This window comes from Vespula pensylvanica, chromosome 10 (genome assembly GCF_014466175.1).
Source record: "Vespula pensylvanica isolate Volc-1 chromosome 10, ASM1446617v1, whole genome shotgun sequence".
In the NCBI taxonomy this organism is placed as follows: domain Eukaryota; kingdom Metazoa; phylum Arthropoda; class Insecta; order Hymenoptera; family Vespidae; genus Vespula; species Vespula pensylvanica.
This window is the reverse complement of record NC_057694.1, coordinates 4,465,419-4,485,954: the sequence shown is the minus strand read 5'-3', so window position 1 is coordinate 4,485,954 and position 20,536 is coordinate 4,465,419. Positions and strand designations below refer to the sequence as shown.

Here is a 20,536-nt window from a genome sequence, read left to right as displayed (position 1 = left end):
ATACTTTCATCTTTTTTCACACCTATTTTCGTGTTGATACATCGAATAAATGAAGTAAATTTCAGGAGACAATTGAGGTAGAAGAATTTTGGGGTGAGGACGAACGCTCCAAGATTTTCATTGCTCGCGCGTCGCGTTAAAACAAACATTTTATCGCGGTCGTCGCGGCGCGCCGTTGTAAAATTGCGTTCGCGGCGACATTCTAACAATACCGGACGAGGCTCGAGGGAACCAGGAGGAAAGCGAGGAGGAAAACGAAGAGGAAAGCGAGGAAGAAAGCTCGGAGAAGCGTGGAAACACGGTGCATTGTGAAACAACAATGCAAGCTACAATGCACACAGTGAGGCCTGCTGGAGAAAGCTTTCCGAAGGTGAACACAGGATAACGTTGCACTACTTTTAAACGTATCCAACCCGTTGCGAATACGCCCGTTTCTATTATAGATACGACATACTGCTCGTGTCTCGTGATCGGATAAGCTCGTAATGTTACAAGGTGAACATATCGTGACCTAGACCGACGTCAATTTTAAGAGAGAAACGGTACGAAAAAGAAAATGAAACGTTTTTCTTCTCTTTCTCCTTCTTTTCTCGATTTTCTCCAAAGTTAAGAAAGCCAATATATGGGTGTAAGTATTATGCCTTTTACGAACTCTCCAACGAACGAGTAGTAATGTTAAAAATACAGACGACACGTTTTTCTTACGTGAGAATTTTATCTACTTTGAAATCGATTGAACGACCGGATGAATTTAAACGAATTTACGATGAGATAATACCGACACATACGATGACATCGATAAAAATCTCCAAACCGATGACATTATATTACCCTGACTAAAATACAGTATTTTTTTATAGTTTTATGATACGATAAAATAAATTAAAGCCGCTTTGTTTTTGCTTTTTTTTCTTTCTCTTTCTCTCTTTCTCATTTTTTTACTCTTTTATCCTTTTTTTCGTGAGTCGGAGCATATGTACATACACACTATGAGTTATGTTTAGCTAGAAAAAATTCTACTTTGCACTTGTATATGTAGAAGACAATGCAATAAACGAAGTTGTATGTATAACTCGGATAAGTTACCTTTAGCCGTACTTACGAATCTTTCTTTCTCCCTCACTTTCCCCCCCCCCTCTCTCTCTCTCATACACACACACACACTCATATGCATTCACTGATCTTTCGTTTCCCTTTGAATCGCGTGGGTAATACGTATCTTTTGGCTTTACTAGTAGAGACGACCTGCTTTTCGCCAAACGTTCTAACTTTATGAGATGGGCACACATGCACAAACTGTTCCAGCAATATTCTTTTTACGTGCAGATTAATGTCTACAAAAAGAATTTATTTTCTCTCTTGAGTCTGTAATAAACACTTATTTTTAATGACAGTAAAATATTCATTATTTGAACTACATGAAAAACAAATTATTTCCGATAAGTTATTTACATTTTTTTCTTACCATAAGTAAATAATAACTTTTTATGGATTATAAATATATAAATATATATATATATATATATATATATATATATATAATATATCATTTCCAGCAGACACTTATACACACATAATTCTAAATGTCTCCCAATCGTATCTCTCATTGAGAAGGTAGAAATTTCTTCGTTTGCAACTCGATAGCGTCACAGGATAAATCATACGTCTCGTGTGAACCTGCGACTGGCAGTGATAATAAACAATACGAAGATTAACCTGCAAGGCCACTCTCGAGCTTTATCTATGCTTGTTGGTATGCGTACGTTCGCACGCTACTTGCTATATAGACTATAATAGATTGCATTGATGTACGTAGGTCGTTGTGTAAAGTCGTGAGAGACATTCGTCATTGTGTGCATTTGTTCAAGGATCCTTGAAAATACTCGGGTGTATCTTTCAAAATATTCAAGTCTTTTCGCCCAAATTAATTACATTTTTTACAATTTACTCGTTACTACAAATCAACATTTTTTATTAGTTTTGTTACAATCTGTATACTTTAATATATATTAATGCAATCTATTTTTCTCATTGAGAATTGAGAATGTGTAAACGAAACACTCGTTTATTTCATGAAGTATCTAGTTGTCGACTCTTTCTCAAGTACTCTTTCTCAAGTAGGTACTGTTCCATCGTATTGTTTCTTTGAATTATCTTCTTACGTTTAGTGAAGTAGAGAAAGAGAAAGAGAAAGACAGAGAGAAAGACATTGATTTTGCATCACGTATAATTTATTCTGTGACTTTTCGCGGAATTAAAAACCTTGTCGACACATTTTGTCACGGGACTTCGCTTTCTAAACAAAGACATATTGTACGGAATGTGTAGATAAATTTGTAAAACTACGCACGAAGACAAATATTGTCTAGAAACGTATTTACGAAAGACCGACTGGAACGCCGTTAAGACAAGTAGACCTTCCAAGGATGTCTTTAGGGAGCGATGGTTATGTTTGCGTTTGCTGTTGATTTGGTTTGACGCTAGATTCTCTAAGAGAGGAATTTCGATATTCGAAATTCCCTCGAGTTCTAATTCCCTCGACAATTTCAGATACGACGTAACGATTATATTCGCGGCCAACGTTTAATCCAACTTGATAACGAACGTTTGATAATTGAATTAATCAAAGGACACGCGCTTGAGTTTTCGGTAGGTTGCACTTAGTTCTTCCAATCGTCTTTTTCCGCTCGCACGCGTTTACGTTTCGGTAAACTTCTTGTTTCGAGATAATAGGTCAGGTACGAATTGCGAGAGTGCACGGAAGCGAAAAGCACTTCTAGTATGAGTAAACTTTGTTTCGATCTGCGGTGACAAATCGTTCGTTTGAAAGTTAAGAAGAACGCTTGGAAGAAAGTATTTGCATAAGGGCTATCGGTGCAATTCCAATCGATCGACGTGAACGTTACCGAAGTTGACTCTTCTCGACGAGAAATACCTACCTTGAAAAGTAAGAATTCTTCTGTGATAAATCAGTATCGTTCGACGTCTAGTAAAGATGTGAGGGTAGCGTTAAAAGGATCGTTTAGAGAACGAAACAGGGAAACAATTTTCAAAGAGGAAAGTCCTACAATGAGCGTTCCTTAATGTGTTCTTTCGTCCATCGAGCAAACGATTTCACGTAAATCGTCTGAAAATGAGTGGTAAGAGAGGAGAAGGCGTCTTTCCGCGAATCTTGCGTATGAAACGAAAAATCCTATTCCCTTGAAAACCGCGGGTATCCTCTGGCACAAGTCCAATTCCATTTGAAGTAGCCATCGCTCGAGTCCTCGGTCCTTTCCGAGAGAGCTGGAGGTTACAAATCCGGCTTACTTTTTCGTAGGCGCGCACGAGGCGTCGTGCTGCGTACTGTCGAGTTCTCTGCCGACTTTTTTGGACTTGGGCCAATTTTTATTTTTCCCTCGTCTACCTACTGTTTCCTCGCAACACGAGCGACGCGACCGTACGCGAAATTGCGCCGTAGCGATGCTCTCCTTGCTTCCGTATCTAGCTCGACTATCACGCTGGATATCGTCTTTCTGTTGTTTGCGCCTTCGTACTACCCGCATTCGCAAAGAATCGCTTTCCAGCACTTTCGAAGGCTTACGGACCAACGTCGAAATTGCATTCGATCGAAGACTCTGCCCTTCCAATCGTTGATCTACTATTCCTTTTTGACTCCTCTTATCGAATATCCGAAAGAATGCGACGATAATCAAAGATTATCCTCTTTCCTTCCGTTTCCCTATCTTTCATGTTGATATCATTGAGAGAGAGAGAAAGAGAGAGAGAGAGAGAGAGAGAGAGAGAGAAAGGGGGAGAGAGAGAGGGAGAAATAGAGGAGGAAGAAAGATAAAGAAGGAGGAGGAGGAAAAAGAAGAGGCAGGTAGAAAATTATTTTCAAGACGGTTACCGTTCCATTTTCATTCCGCTGGGTTATAACCAACGATTTCTCATCAGACCTCATTACCACGAGCACTTAGGAGCGGTGTGCGATTTGATCGAGTATGACGGATGTTCGCTTTTCCGTTCTTAAACGCACGGCACAACCACTTATCGTAATCTAGATCTTATTTTCTCAAAACGAAGTGTCCGATGATGGATCGACACGACTACCTATTCGTATTTTATTCAAATCTAGCATTGGAATTCGAGTATGTCAAGCATTTTTCGTATACTTTCTGTTTACATTGATGAGACTTTTGTTTGAGAGGATAGCTAGAATGTCAGAGAAAAGGTGCAAAGTTTCTCGAATATCGATCCTTTACGATTGCTTCACGATCGATCCAATATAACGTTGGAAACAGTCTTCAAAAGTTTGGACGGTTTATACTCACCTCCGTGAACCTCGCAGACGAGGGTGAGGTCGGCCCCTTCAGGATAGGCTTCGAGGAGTTTGCTCATGTCTCGTCTCTTCGTGTCGTAGATTATCGGCTTCGACGGCGGAACTGCAAGCAGACGAGAAAATACGTTGGTCGAACGTAATGCACGATATCAATCTTCCATTTTTCAAAGTATCTATGTTATAAATCCTTTTTATAAGTAGGTTGGTTTATCTACAGGTACGAAATATACAAAATTGATGTTTCGAGTTTGTTCGTATGCATAATCGATGAAGATTCAACTTGTTTCTAAATTTAATCCGAGATTCGATTTCAATTCAAATTCTTGGATTCGAATTCTTTCCGTAAGTAGGTAGGTAGGTTACATATTTGCATACCTCGATCTATGTTCTTCTTATCAATCTTATAAGGAGGAAATCTGTCGTGATATAAATTCATTCGCGAAGTAGGAGCTTATTGCACAAGAAGTAATCGAGAAAAGAGAATGTCTGCTTACTTCTCCTATAAAAACTCCTTTATTGGAATCAGTAATTAACGGACGTTTTAAAGTCGTGGCTTATCTCCTTGGTAGACTTACTCGTATCCATCGCTAGTATACATTGTACATTATCATCTTCCCGTGGTTTTGAAAACAGAGCCCTAGGCGGTACATGGTACGCAGCTGAAAGAATACGTTGGTCGATGAGGAAAGAGAGATGAGGGAGGAGAGTGGAAGCGAATGGGGAGGACGAAGAGGAAAGCGGCTTCTATTTGACTCGAAGCGGCCTCTACCTCCTGCGTTTCCTCTTTCATCACCGGCTCAATCCACGATACAGAGGAGGCAAGTGCAAACAGGCCGAGCTCATCCCGATATGTTCTCGGCCGGATGCCTCGTGGAAATTGCCTCGGGTTATTGTCGCCGCATCGCTGGCCGGAGGCGCGCTGCAACAGAGCTAGACGAGCAAAGTCTGTTGAGAGGGAAAAAGAGTGACTACGGAGGGAGAGACGTAAAGAGTTTCGAAGTCGATGCAAAAATCGTAGAAAGCTGGCAAGCGTGGTAGCAAGGTAAAGCTCGATAAGCGAGCTCAACTGTGGTAATGCTCCTTGAAGAAAATATACTTCTCTACGATTCGAGAAAAGTACTCACTATCGGGCCAGACTTTCGACTACTTTTAAATTTGTGGTGAGGTAGTGAACGCTTTCGCGCTCTTCTTCGCTCTTCGAAACTTGTCTCCTCGTTAGTCGACTTTACCGTAACGCATATTTTTCAGCATCGTGAATATCTCTTAGGTACTTTCCACTGCTTTATATTATTCCTTTATCTTGTTTCGAAAACAACATGAATAACGAAACAGAGAAGAGAGAAAATCGAGTCGACGGCATAGGTTTAAAGCGTACGGTTCCCTTGGAATTTGTACGTATGTACATAGGTATGTACATACATACATGCAAGTTGCCGCGCCTGCAGTTCTAATCTTGCTTGAGATTAGAGACGCGTGAGGCTTGCGTCGTTTTAGCGTTGCTAATGCCACCGCTCGGAACCTTTTATGGCTCGCTTATCCGTAGGAATCATCTAGGAAACGACGTTGTCCTTTCTCAAACTGTGATTTTGCTTCGAACTGGCATTGTCCTCTCGATGAAAATCAAAAGATTTCCTCGCTTAGGACTACTATTGTTTCGAAAAAGAAAGACACTTTCGTTGCTCGTACGATGCGTGATTTCCATCTGTCCGACTCTTCGCAGCACTCCCAAGCGCGACCATCGTTCGTAAGTACAGCGTTTATTTTAACTGACCCATTTGACACGATAAGAGCTCCATTCGCGTAACACGACTACTTACTCTTCAAAAGAGTATAAAACGTGACGCTTACTTTATCGATTTTTACTAATGGAACACTTTTCGCCGAATTTCTTCAGAAAGTCGTTCTACTTATGACAATTTCGATTAAATCGATTTGTACTATTGTATATAGATCTCTAGAAAAGTATTTTGCGAGATTTTAATAAATAGATGTGCAGAGTTTTCGTTAGGTTATTTGCGTTACAATCGATATCATTAAAAATAGAAATAGACTGTAAAAATATTTTTCGTTTATATTGCTGACCAGATTACATAAGGGATTTATTCGTAGATCCGCATGAAAATGGACTTTTATCGTTTAGCGTATTCTCAATGGTATTTGAAAAGCCAGTAAAGCGCTTAGAATCGAGAAAAGCGCTGCCACAAGCTATTATATCCTCCAAATGTTCTGCAGATGAATATGATTCGTAGGATTCACATGAGTCATCCTCTCTACAAGTGTAATCGATGCTTTTAGATATTAGTTGATACTAGTAGGAAATGACGATTATCTGCCTTTGTAAATTCTCAAATTAAATGTGGCATTTTTTGAGATCTCATGCTTGAAAAAAGAGGAGAAACAAGACAAATAATAATAATAATAAAAACAATAATAATAGTGATAGTAGTAGTAATAATAGTAATAGTAATAATAATACTAACTAGTAAAAATGTGGAACAAATAAGAGAACAAGAATAAAGGGTGCGAGAACGGTACGTATTCGTGACTTGATCACAGCAACGATTGTCGCAAAGAACCTTAGGAAACTTTTACAGAATTTTTAGCGTCGACTTTAACAGGAAGTCGTGAGATACGAAATGTTGCTGTCTAGTCTGATACTCGGAGTTAGTGTAGCAGTTGTAAATGGAAACTGTCGAGCGACGCTTCGCGCGCTAGTCTTTACGCATTCAACCGCTAGATCTTACCCTCGAAAATTTATTAACGAAAACTTTCTGCTCCATCGTACCGAGAAGAAGAAACACGATATTATGGTCGAACGTAGGTGTATCCAACGCGTTTTCTTACGAAATATTTTCCGTTGTTCCGTTAGACATCGTTTTCTACTAAAACTGTTTCCCGTACAAGATATTACAGTAGTTTTATAAAATTTACGAAAAACATAAGATATAGCGACGTTTAGAAAAATTCTTGCAATTTTAAATTTACTCCGGCATAAGAATTTCTTTCGTTATCTCATAGTTATTTTAATCGTAATATGATAACGGTTAAGTATCGTACGAGCACGATTTTATAATGGATCCATTGTATGAAATAATAGGGATGTTAGGTGATGAGCGTTTATTTACAGATATGTAAAATTTTAATAGATTATAAGAGTAATGTTCTCGAGAAAGGGTTTTTACGTAATTTTTCTTCAGTGTTTTTTAGAAGTAAAGTTTAATCGGCAAAGTTTAAACAAGCAGAAAAAATTAAATGGCCGAGAAAACAATTTTCGTTCATTTTAAAGCGAAGTTAATTCCGGGATACGCAAAATATTAACTTTAAAGTAGATGCACGAACGATGTCTGGAAAATTGTTTGCGAAAAGGTTGACTCATTTAACCGTAGAAATTATTAGATTGAGTAATTTCTGTCATATTTTTAGATAAGTTAAAATTTATATAATTTCCAAAACAAATTTTTTATATCATCTATAATTTGTCTCTATTAAATGATCAATAGCTTGTCAATTTTATCAATACCCTACTATTTTACTTTCAAGGCCACGATACTGCGTTCTCTACTATAAGCCCTCTACGATAAATTTATTACTTCTATCTTGCGCGGCACAGTTGCACTTTTCTTTTTTTAAGTTAGCTGAACTGGTAAATCACTTACATTACGTACTACGACTCGTATGAGACATTTGTCCTTGAATCAATCATCCGTCAATAATGCGCTTCGATTTCGTTCTACGATGAAAATCGGCGAATTTATTGTTTCCGAGTGTCCTTCTTTTTCATGTTACGAACGTCCGACAGAAACTAATATTTATCGAGGAAATTAGAAATTTATGCAGAGCACGTTTCTCGTACGGTTATTTTAAGATGGCGCGCCGCATGCAAACGAACGGGGCAGAAAAGTAATATATTTTCGCGACTACCGTAAATAAGGAAGCACAGCCTAGATTTCTTATGACCACAGCAAAACGTGCTTAACTGCTTTGCTTTGGGTATTCTTCTTTATTCACACCTGCGTTAGCATCTTATAAGTACCTACGATGGTAGATTTCATCTTGACGGTATTAAACTTTTACTTACGCTGACGATATGACATATTTTCTCGAGATACATCAGTAGAAACTTACGATCCACTCAGTGAATCGTCTCGTTGGAAATCGGGAAGAAACGGTAAATAGAAGAAATAGTAAGAGAGATAGGAGCACGGTTTTACGAAGTAGTTCTTCGTAACCTAGGTCGGTAATAATCGACGTCGCTTTCCTTGGAGTATTTGCTGGCATACTTACATGTAGCTGTACACGTAGACACTCGCATGAGTATAGATAGGATCAGTACCTACAGGGTGGATCGAGTGGACATCCACGATAAGAGTGGCAGAGAAGGAGCTCTAGTGGATTCTCATGGTCTAGTTTCAGTCTCGTCACGTCCAACAGCTTCCCAGAGTCTTCCGAAGTGCTAACGCGTCTCTCGTCCTACTCCTTATTTAGTCTTTCGTCATGTATATACCTACATCTATTCTCAACGTACATCTATGTGTACATGTGTTTATACATACACACAGACATACATATATATATATATATATACACCTATACTTATATATATTGTAGATATATTTTTATTTCTACAAAGAATGAAAAAGAGGAAGGGAAAGAGAACGAAAGTCATGTAGAGGCGCGTATATGCGAACGGCGAAGCACAGGAAAAGGAATGGCCGAAGAAAGACGAAGAGACGCTTCTTTCGCATAAGCTAGAAGCTCACCTATCCTTTCCTCACCACTAGCAGGAGGCAACATTTGCGGGATATTCTTCCGCGCTATCGGTTCCACGACGTGCTCGACGAGCGTACACTAGCCGTCGTCCTACTTCCTCCCTTTCCTCTACATGGGAATAGTCGCCATAGATTCAAAGCCATTGACTATCCCGGACACGAGAACCGTACGCGACGTGACCGTCTCCGACGATTACTATAACTCATCCGTAAATGCGACTTCTCTTCTTCTTCCGTTTCTTTCTTTTTCTTTTCTTTGCTTTCGTTCTTTGCTTCTGAACTGATATTCTCTTGCGTTTTTGAAAACTTTTCACGAGTCTATTGTAATAAGAATCACTTGCACATACGCGTACGAGAACTCTATTTCAATCTTATTCTACTATAAAATTCTTTCGTTCTTTGAAACGATAATAATTTGATAGTCAATAAAATGATATCGACAGAGATATCGACATTCTTCATAGTGTCATCACATATCATTTATAGTGCCGTTCATAGTGATATAGCATTCACAGCGATATAACGAAGCTGAATATCTCGATTGTATTACAGGGTGTAGAGCCAGAGATGGTATAATTGTTAAAAATGATATGTTTGTACTCTTTCTTAGTGTATTATTAACGATATTATTATTCTCGAGAAATTACTGTTCTAATTATTGTTACTAACGAGATGCAACATCGATAATATTTCAGATATTGAGAACATGCTTTTATAACATTCTAGATAGATATAATTTTGTTTTCGCGTTATAAATATGATATAGCTAATTAACAGATTTGTTATAATAAATATAAATTGTTAATTATTCTCTTTTTTTTATCCATAAGTAACATATATATTTCATTGATGGGTAATCAATTTTAATAGTCGATCGATGATCAATATGTATCCAATTGAAGAACAAGAAGCATAAGATGTTATTTGAAGAGAGTCAACCTAGATGTAATCTACTTCAAAGGAAATTGTATTCACAGATCTTTTTGTACAATGAGACAATACGGGAACCCAAGGACAATATCTAAACTAGGAACATTTGTCATTCCATCATCTGGTATAGCGACTCCTGAACTATACATCTCAGAATAGTAGAAGATCGATCTTAAGATAAGGATTCCCTGGATCGTCGAGCAGATAAACATGTTCAGTCGTCGAGTCAACGGATATTTCACCAATCTGCTTCCAGTTCGCCTTTAATTTGCAAGATACTATCGCGAATCTATATTCGAATCGCTTATCTCGAACGCATTAATGATAAAGTCATATGTGACATGAGAAATGCTCGCTTCTCTTTGTTACAGGCTTCCTGTTTCCTGCTTCTAAATGGACTAGCAGATACTGACCTAAATTATGATCTGTCAATTTGACATACGGTCAACTTGTAATCGCTTTCTGCGTTTATCACGAAACGATACTCGAACTATCTCAAAGTGAGCATAACAAAAATCGTTTTTTCAAAATTGCTTCATTATTTTTTTTCTTTTATAGCAATCGATTCTTTGTGGGTTGCGAGTTAGGCAGAAGGAGAGAGAGAAAGAGAGAATTATGAGAGTTATGAAATTATTTATACGTTATTTAACATTAAATAACGTTTTCTAGACTAGGAAAAGTAATTTGAATTGTTGAGTAGATAAAGACAAATCAGAGTTTTATATGTTGTGGCGAAAATAAAAATTATAAAATAAATTTTTGTTGCAAGATAAAATTAAAACTTTTCTTTCATTGTTATTACGACGCTCTTGTATATTTTATCCTTTTTTTATTCCTTATTTTATTCTTATGCTTCGTACTAAGTAAGTTATATGTTTACTGAATACGATTATTAAAAAGAATGAAAAAGAAAAGCAAACGATGTAGAAACGATAAGAAGAAAGAAAACCAATTAGAAAAACGATTTAAACGGTTGGGAAACAAAATTAAAGAAAAAGAATAGTCAGATTTTCTTCTACATATGTTACGGTTAAACTGTGACATTTATAAAACAGATCGATTTGTCGATACCTGAATATAACAATTTTCTATGAAGACAAACACTTTCAGGAATTTTTTAATTTAGCTTTGCAAATATCCTTTTTGTTACTACCTATATATTTTACAATTGTTTTTCTTATTGATCTGATTTTGAAGAAGACATCTTCTATCTTATTCTTCTAAAGCAGAAATAAGAAACTAATTAGACGGAAAATGGACAAAGTATATCGATATTATACAATTATACTGGTTCATCAACCATCAATTTCGTTAACAGATGAGACTTAAGCTATAAACTTAAATCAGTTAAGTTGACAGAATATCTCGAAGAGAAACTTTTCAAAGTGTATGAACAGTGCGTGGTTTACAGATCTCTCGAATCCATCGATATCCAAGGAAATTGCATCATGATAGACGGATCTCTTTATAGTTCGATTTTTCAAGAAAAGAAAAATTTTTATTGATAGAGAAGAAGAAAATATCTATTGAAAAATTTTATTGAGTCGATCAATAAATATAGCCCATATATCTATATAAAAGATATTTTTATATAATAAATGTTAAAAAAAATACATGTGTCTTAAAATGATGAAGAGCTACGTAAGTATATATATATTGACATATTGATATTCGTCTTTGCTTATATAAAGTTTGTAAGGAGAAATAGAATATATCTATAATGTCTAGGCGAAATGCGTGTAAAAAATTCTCTTTTTAAATTTCGCGTCGAATTCGTGCGTGATATACGAAGGTAGAAAATATTCAAGCGATTCGAATTTATTGAATTTCTGGAGCGAGCAATGGAATTCCTTTTCTTAGTCCGCTTGTACACGCGCAGGCGTTCGTTTGCATGTGATCGCGAATATACATATGAAGGTATACACGTAAAAGAAGAGGTGCGAGCGCATCCCAGACATGGTGTACGGCTTGAATTATAACGCTAACCTCTTATACGATAGTATAGTCTTTCTTTGTGGTAGTATGGTGGTGTTCGCGGTGCTCGTGCTCGTGCGTGACTCGGATATCGAACTAAGCCCACGTAGCGATTGCCGTTAAAAATTTAGGGAAATTCTCTGGCGCGGGCAAGCCAATGTTATTTTCATGCGACGTTACAAAATGACGCTCGTGTTTCAACTCCGAACACGTATTTCTTTGTAGAGTTAGTTTCTCCAAACCTTTTTGGCCGTACAACTTCTTACTCTTCCATTGATCGCAAAATTGCAAAATTGTGGAAATATCTCGGAAATCTGAAACAAGTTAACTTTGTTCCGCTTCGATCGAGTCCAATTTGTGTTATTTATTATATAATATTTGTCCTTTTTTCGTTTATCATGAGTACGTTAAAAGGCGGAAATATCGCGAACGCCAATCGTAAAAGCTTTCGATGAGCGAAAAAACTTTTCAGAATTTCGATCGAAAGTTCGTTCTTTTCGGAGAAAGTCGGTAGTTTATTTGGAAAACGTTCTCTTATTCTCCGGGCAGTTCGTTTCGCGAAGAAATCGAATACTCTTCTCGTAGATTTTCTCGATCGGACCACTCGGACGTAGGAAACCTCGCCAAACGAAAACTAGAAGTCTGCTTCCAATTAAAGCACGCGAAAGTCCTTGAACGTTCCGTACGAAATCCTATAGCTTGTGAAACTGTGCATTACTACAAACGTTGAAACGCAAGGAAGAGTAGGAAAAGCGAAAGAAAAAGAGGATGCCGCCGATGGAATTCTCGAGAGAGTAAAGGTAAATTCATCTCTTGGGTTTTACACACTGCTCTTTTGAGAAGCTTTAGGTATCGAGAATTTCGTGACTTCAAAGAACAGGTATAAACTTTGTGGAAAATGATTCGACCGGAATATTCAATAGCTAACAACTTTGCTCTTATTGGAGATGCCAAAATGACAATGGAAATCATCTTTAAAAGAGTTATCGTTATAAAGGACAGAAAAAATCTGTGGGACAGGAAATCTAAGTCGATGCAATTCGCTTTTCTTGCCCATCTATCGAGGAACAAAACGTTTGGCCGTTCCGGCGAAACGGTCCGTGCTTAACGAGCCATCGCGGAGGAAGCTTCCGGAAAAAGTCCAGATCGCTTACTTGGCTACCTCCGTGAGTTCCGTACGTATGGCAAACTTTCTCTCTTTCCCTCTCTTTCTCTCTCTCTTTTTCGTTCTCTTTCTCTTCAAAGGTAGTACCTAGTAATCAGCGTCGCGTAATCGTGGATAAAGCGACCGATGGGGATGAGGATTAATGGGGAATCACCGTAAAGTCCAAGAGATAACGCGCTACTCCACTTTCGCGAAGGTCCTGAATTACCGGCTCCTTTTTCGCCCTCTCTCGAACTCTATTTCTTCGTACGACCTCCTTCCCCCATGGTCCTTCGCGAGAAAAAGTTTTAGAGTTTGAATGAGCTTTTTATCCAGCTCGGCGATTCCGCGATACCGAGCTGCCTCGAACTTTCTACCAACGAACTCGCGTATTTTCCGACGGTAACTGCTCGGTGAAAATTCACCTAGACGAAAATTCGGACAAGGTATCTTTGTCCGACAAGAAGGATCGAATTATTTCGAGGAGCGACCAATCCTCTTTTATTCTTCTGCGAAATTCGCTTTTCGCTGCAACTGTTTGACGATATATCTTCAGGTATTCGCGATCCTTTTCTTAACACTTTATTATTTCATCGAAATATCAAGGAGGTATCATTTTAATTCAAGATTTCTATTGCCATGCAACGACGAATAAAAGAGTAAGCCTAAAGCACGATTTGTCTCGTTGTCCCTTCGAAACTAGAGAGGATTCTTGTAATTTTGTTCGACCTCTTACAGAGGTCAATAAAGATTATACTAACAGGGGTTAGACATGCACCAGCGATGAAAATTCTGTAAGTATCATTGGCTGGGGCGATACAAGAAAGAGGAGTCGGAAGAAAAGCCTTCATGGAGGTCATTTCCTCGCGTCGAAATAGTAACACCGTGACGTTTCGCAGGGTTACATCCTCCACGGAAATTGGAAGTTTTACGGACATGCCGACGTCTAGAAAACGTGACCTAAGAAGATTTCTCTTCCCCGCTACCTACATAGCCTCTCGTCATCTCTCTTCTTTTATTCTTTTCCCTTCTACCATTCTCTGTCGGTCCATTCTCCTTCTCATGGTGCTGACGGTTTGCGCTTGACAAGCAATTTCTGCGGGAATAAGTCGCGAGGCTAAGAGTTATCTCGCATTTCTCTTAGAAGAAAATGTCTTCTTTCTTCCGTAAATAGACGTACAGTCAAAACGTATCGATCATTCCGATAAGCACGGATATATGTATTCGCGTCGAGAGGTATTTGACTTTTCTTTCTTCTCTCCGTTGTTTCTCGAATATCGAAGTTTCCTTTTTTCTTTTTTCTAATACTATTTTTGCGTGAAAAGATTATTAAAAGACGAGACAAACAGATAGAGGTCGAGTCTTCTCACGTTACCAAGGTCGCCAACCTTTCCATGTCTTATAAAATTTCCATAAATTACTGTCATGCTTACATCGAAGAACTTGGAAAAGTCAAAGTTTCCCTATTCACTTTCGTTGCGATAGCTTCCTCTTTCTTTCCTTTTCAGCGAGTTTTACGTCATTTATGAGTATTAGTGTTCACCTCCGGCACCACCGGTAGATCTTCCTTTCGAACAGAAGGAAGAAAACGAGTAGAAGGCGGTACCGGTGGTAGTCGTAATATTCAAGATCTCGATTTTTCATCGTTCTTGAAGAATTTACTCTTTGGTATTTGAAGAAGAACGAGAGCGAGTCTTTGGTTCGCGATCTTTTTCGTTCAACGGCTGGAAAGTCGAATAATGGAAAGTCTTTACCTTAGAACGAAGAATATTCGATATTGGTTTGACCGTTTTTGGGCATATAAGCAAAAGCGATTTTACGGCGAGAGGAATGATTCGACGAGATTCTTCCTCCTCGTAGAAAAATGTCACTACTCGTCCGATATGCCGGACTATAAAGTTCGTTGGATTCGAGGGAATCGAAGCACGATAGAGTGCTCTGATGAGATTTATCGGGTGGAGCACGATTCTTCACGGTGGGATAGTACGTCTTTTATCATCGTAGGTGATCGTTTCGTTACGCGTCTCATTTAATTTAAATTCAACGACGGGCCGAGAGTACACATCAAAGTATGATTCTGAAGGTAAAAGGATCAGGAAAAAAAGCTCAACGGTAAGATGATCAGATCATCGACTCAATTTATATGCATCTCGTCCTCGATAGGAAAAACGTGATAGGGTCATTTCATGCGAAATCGATTACTTTTTAGAATTACATTTCCGTTTTTATTCAAAATCAAATATATTCTAACATTTAGTTTCTCGAATAGACGTACGTAAAAGAAAATGAATATTAAGCCAATACGAAGTTTATACTCCTATTTGCTATAGAAAAAATGAGCTATAGGATAGCTCGGGAATCAGACTCGGGTTTCTACATTACGTATGCGGCGCTTTAAACCATTGAATCTCATTCCCGCATTTAATTCGACCATGGAGCACGTTTTATACTTTTACGTAATTAATTACAATTGAATTAATTAACAAAAATATAGTTATTATTGTTAAATAATTTTCATTTATTTCCAAATGAATTTATCCGAGAAGCACTATAAAAGAATATTAATAAGATAAAAAAAATGAAAAAGAATTATATTTTGCTATGGCGATATCAGACGAAAATTGAACGTACAATTAAAGAGAAAGAAATGAGCGTGTCGAGAGAAAAAAAAATTGTTCCAAGAATATCTGTGGAAGGGAGGAAGAAAAAGAAGAGGTAGAGGACGGTTAACAGGATTAAATTACGAGGGTGTCGGATCGTTTACGAGGCCGTAAAAATCTTCATTTTTCATCAGGTCAGTATCCTGCGGATAACTTGGCAGCTATTTTTTCTCAAAGAAACACTTAGTAAACTGTCTTCCTTTTCTGTCTAGAGAGAACGCAACAAAAAGTGTATCGAATTACGATGGTTCGTCGATGGTAGGTAGTCGACGAATCAAAGCACATAAGAGTTTCGATAAGGGAACGAGAACATCAACGAAAACTCGATTTTGTTTTATCGCTGCGTCGAAAGGGTGATGAACGTATGCCGAAACGACGTAGAAAGGATTCTGCGAGGGTGATAGAGGGAAGAAACGAGTGCTATCTTGATACGCATTCTCGATAGAGACTTGCCAGTGCGAAAATACCTTGACGAAAATAGAGTTTAGATCGGACTGGAGACGCTTTTTCAAAGGTGTCGATACAGCGGTCTTGCGCGAAGTTTTTCGTTAGGAAAAAGAAAACGAACAACAGAAAGCAGAGAATCTCGTAAAACTACGTCAACTGGCGCGATCGTTCGCACACGAAAATCGTATTCGTATCGTCGAAGAAAATATCTTCGATTTCTCTCGAGGGGACGGAGAAACGAGCTGACGACACGTTCTCGAAATCGAGTTGTTGTCGATGCATCTACAAAGCCGTTTGTCTTTTCGATACGCTTTGATGTGTGCTGTGTTGTGTCGTATCCACCTGTTCATACTACCCGTCTGTAAAACAGGTAGATAATGTTTTTATCTTCACTTCGTTAAAGAATCTTCTCGATGAACGAGAAGCCGAGACCGAGGGAAGTCTTCACGGTTAACTTTTCAAATAGGTCGTTCGGCTATTGCATCTTGTATGTACTCTTGATTGTTCGCTGTACGAGCATGACTGAGAATTATAAATAAAAAGCAAGAGCATTACAAATCTTCATTAACCGTTATTGATTAGAGCTCATCGATAAAGTGAAAAGAAGAATATCGAAAGTTCAAAAAGACACCAAATAACACTCCGTTTCCTTGATTTTGCATATTTTATTATCATTGTTAAGTTCGTTGCTTTAAATATGAAAAAAGTAGGAGTAAATACAAACGACGATATGCTCTTATATTAGCATTTTAGTATTTGCTGTAGAATCGCAGAAAGATGAGAATCTTTGCCGTTCGCTATACTCGGCGCTTCGCATGGTTCGAGATGAGAGTGGATGAAGAAAAAAGAAAGGAAATGGAAAAAGGGGAAAAAGTGAAAAGAGCGATAAAAGAGAGATAGATGGTCGAGTAAGTCTTTACCGCGAGCGTCGAAGATCTTAGATTTTTACGAGGGATCGGAAGTTCGTCTCCAGGGATGAAAACTATCTCGAAGCGCATCTTTCTCACCGTAAATGTTATCACTGGCTTGTCCGTTTAAAAACCATTAGAATTCGAAGGAGCGACGAGTGAAAAGCGTCGGAAAGAAGATCGAGTAAGTCGCAAAGCCAGTTTAACTACGTTACGTTCTTTCGACAAACGGGATAAATCATGAGCAGAGATTTAATTGTTTCTGTAAAACGAGTATACCGATACTCGATGCAAGGTGATATATCTGTTTTCTTTTTTTTTTTTTTGATGAAAAAAAATTGCAAAAATTTGAAGGATTTCGAAGTTAAAGTTTCGGTGTAGGTTTCTCAACGAAAAGGTAAAAACGTACAGATTTCGTTTCGTTGTCGTGAAAAGCCAATGAAGACCGACAAAGAAGATCATTTTCTCGAATATTATTTAAAGATGGAGTTTGTCGAGGATAATTCAAAGCAATTTCTTAACGGAAATACGGAGAATAGGAAAGTACATACAATGACCGGAGAAAAGAAAAAAGTGGAGACAATGGATAAGGATATGATATCGTAGGGAACTATCGAGGAATGGAAAAGAGGAAGCACCATTCATAATTTCGTATCGGAATATGAACGGTAATTGCAGCTACCCCTGTTGTACTCCGGCTTTCTTGTCGAAGCGCAGATTCTCGATCGGTCATTTACGATTGAGAATGGATAAACTGTCGGGTATTGACGGAGGCTGGAAAACTGAAAAGAACGATACGAGAGAGGGAGGGAGAGGTGAGAGGAGGAGACTGAAGCAAAAGAAAAAAGGGAACAAGGGAAAGAAGAAAAGCAGACGAAATCAGGACGAATAATAGCAGTTTACTTCGTATTTCTGACGTCGAGAATGTCAAAGACGTAAAAGTGATGTCGCTGTATCTCAGTTGTCCCATCTCGATAAAGCTTAAGCTTAAATAAATGAGTCTATAATAGTTTTGAGATTAAGAGTAGGTATTGAAAAACGTACGAAAGCATTCAATGGACATTAAATAAATTTTGAATGACATGTCTGTCATTAGAATCGTGTCTAACAAACTATGCGTTTCGTTCGAGCAATGAGCCAGTATCGGCCATATTCTATTTGCGGATCTCCAAAGGAATTTTCTTCCTCGGTCAATTGTCTATTCACTGCAAATTGATCATGTTAATTACGTAATTTGCCGTTGTATCTGATACAAGGCAAGAACGTCTTTGAAGTTAACTCGAATGCAAGTGGGTGGAAACGTAGCAGGAATGTCGAGTAGCACTTAAATAGGAACGCGTCTCACAAGCACAAACGAAGATACATGGTTCGACTTTCTGTGTATCGGGATGATATCGGTAAATCTTCCATGTGAACTGAATATTCTTGGTGCGCAAGATTTTTTCAAACTATCCTCACGGACTAGTCGTCGATGATAGTCGGATGGACTTATCGATATTTCGACGGATCGTACATACTCCATTTTCTCTTAAAAGAAATATCGTGAAGTACTCGTTCTTCCTGCTATCTCTTCATTTATATATACACATATACACATATATATCGATATCAACCAATATTTCAATCACTTTATATCTATATATACGTGTGCTATACCGTGCTATTTCGCGTATTTTCGAATATGCTCCGAATACTAAGAAGAACGTGCACGGTTGATTTACGATAAATGCGATCGGTCGAATTTCAAGAAACACTTGATAAAATATTAAAGACTTCTAGCAATTCTAGCTATCGTTTGCCGCAGTAAGTACCTATGAAAAGAGACATGATTTTTTTTCGTTGCTAAACCGAAGAAAAACTATATTGTCTATGTCGTCTATCTTCCAAAGCCGATGGTACGGTTAAAACATTGAGAATAGACGTGTCAACAATCTTTCCATCTTCGAAATGCGTTTACGATATCTTATTTTGAGAAAAAATTGCGGTTTCATCTTATCTATTTCGCACGAAAAAGAAAGGGATAGAGGAGAGGATAGTTCGAAGATATTCGAAGAACCATAAGGAGGGTGGAAGTCCGTAGCAATTCGGGTGCGAACGTCCGCAAAGACGAATGAGCTCTTTGGTGCAGAAAAATATGGCAGCTTTTCCGTTCACGAATCGTTCCATTGGTTCTTTATAGCGCTCGACAGCCGTCGCTCGTACCAAAGGACAGAGGATTTCGAAGGGCACGACCAGTGAAATCTTTTATGATTCATGACGCGCCGACGAATCGATTGGTAATTTTTTATACGATCGCTTGGAGGGATTTCGCGAAAGGACATTTACCATAGCAATACTACTGTAAGTTGTTACTTCGTAAGCTGTTACCCTTGAGAATGCTTTGCATTTGAATCCACGAACGTAGACTCGAGAATAGGCCTTTACTCGATTTAATGATACCTCTGAGTCCTGATTTTTATTTCTTTTTTGTTTACTTGCTAGCATCAATATTTTACTTAAAAACACAATTATACATTACATTGTTCGAATGTTTACTACAGTCTACCGGCGATAAAGTCACCACCTTCGTATTTTCTTTTTCCGGACGAGAACGAGAAATACCTCAAAATTCTTGCTACTCTTTTCTCGTCTAACGAGCAACGCTACGTTTTCTACGTTTTCCCTCTGGCGGTTGACGAACTTTTGCAAAGAACTCGCAGAAGAAAACGAGAGGCAAAAAAATGAGAGAGACAGAGAAAGAGAGAAAGAGAGAGACAGAGAGAGAGAGAGAGAGAGAGAGAGAGAGAGAGAGAGAGAGAGAGAGAGAATAAGGGAATGAAAAATGAGAACCAAAAGATAGAGATGATTAAGAAAAAGAAGAAAACGATTCAAAAGAAAAGTATTTCGGAACATGAACTTCTAATAAAGAAACTCTAGAAGGGATTCGATTACACCTTATTCTATGCACGTATACGTATTACATTATGCGAGTAGTATAGGCGCACGTGTGCTCAGCCATCGGTGCAAAGTTGCACGATGCGAAACGTGAACTCGGCCTCCTCGCTTATTCTTTTCCGTTTCGTTTTTTAGCGATAAGAAATCTCGGGCGAAAATATTTTTGCGTTTTTCGATTAACTTCGAATTAAAAATGGTATTTTATAAGAAAATTCGCTATGGTCAAATCAGAATTTCGCAGAGTCTTAGCTTCTTTTCTTTTTTCGTTTTTGCTAGCATTTTTCTTTTTTTTTAATATGTTTCTCTTTACCATCTTTCCGTTCCTTACCTTCGTTTTTCTTCTCTCGAGGAAATCCCTCACCAACGTTTCCACAGGAAACTTTCTTCCCAGTTTAGACCGCGTCTAACTACCGTGTCGCTCTTCTTCTTTCTCTTTTAACTTTTTAATC

At 38.2% G+C, this 20,536-nt stretch overlaps 1 protein-coding gene across 2 annotated transcripts in view; it reads right to left on the bottom strand.

Annotated features, from left to right (window-relative positions):
- Nucleotides 1-20,536, bottom strand: part of LOC122632691 (nephrin-like) — a 112,195-nt gene that overhangs the window by 56,154 nt on the left and 35,505 nt on the right. For both annotated transcript variants that reach the window (XM_043819817.1, XM_043819818.1), the window contains exon 5: nt 4,314-4,424. In XM_043819817.1, the coding sequence (XP_043675752.1) occupies nt 4,314-4,424 (111 nt within the window). The remainder of the gene's footprint in view (nt 1-4,313; nt 4,425-20,536) is intronic.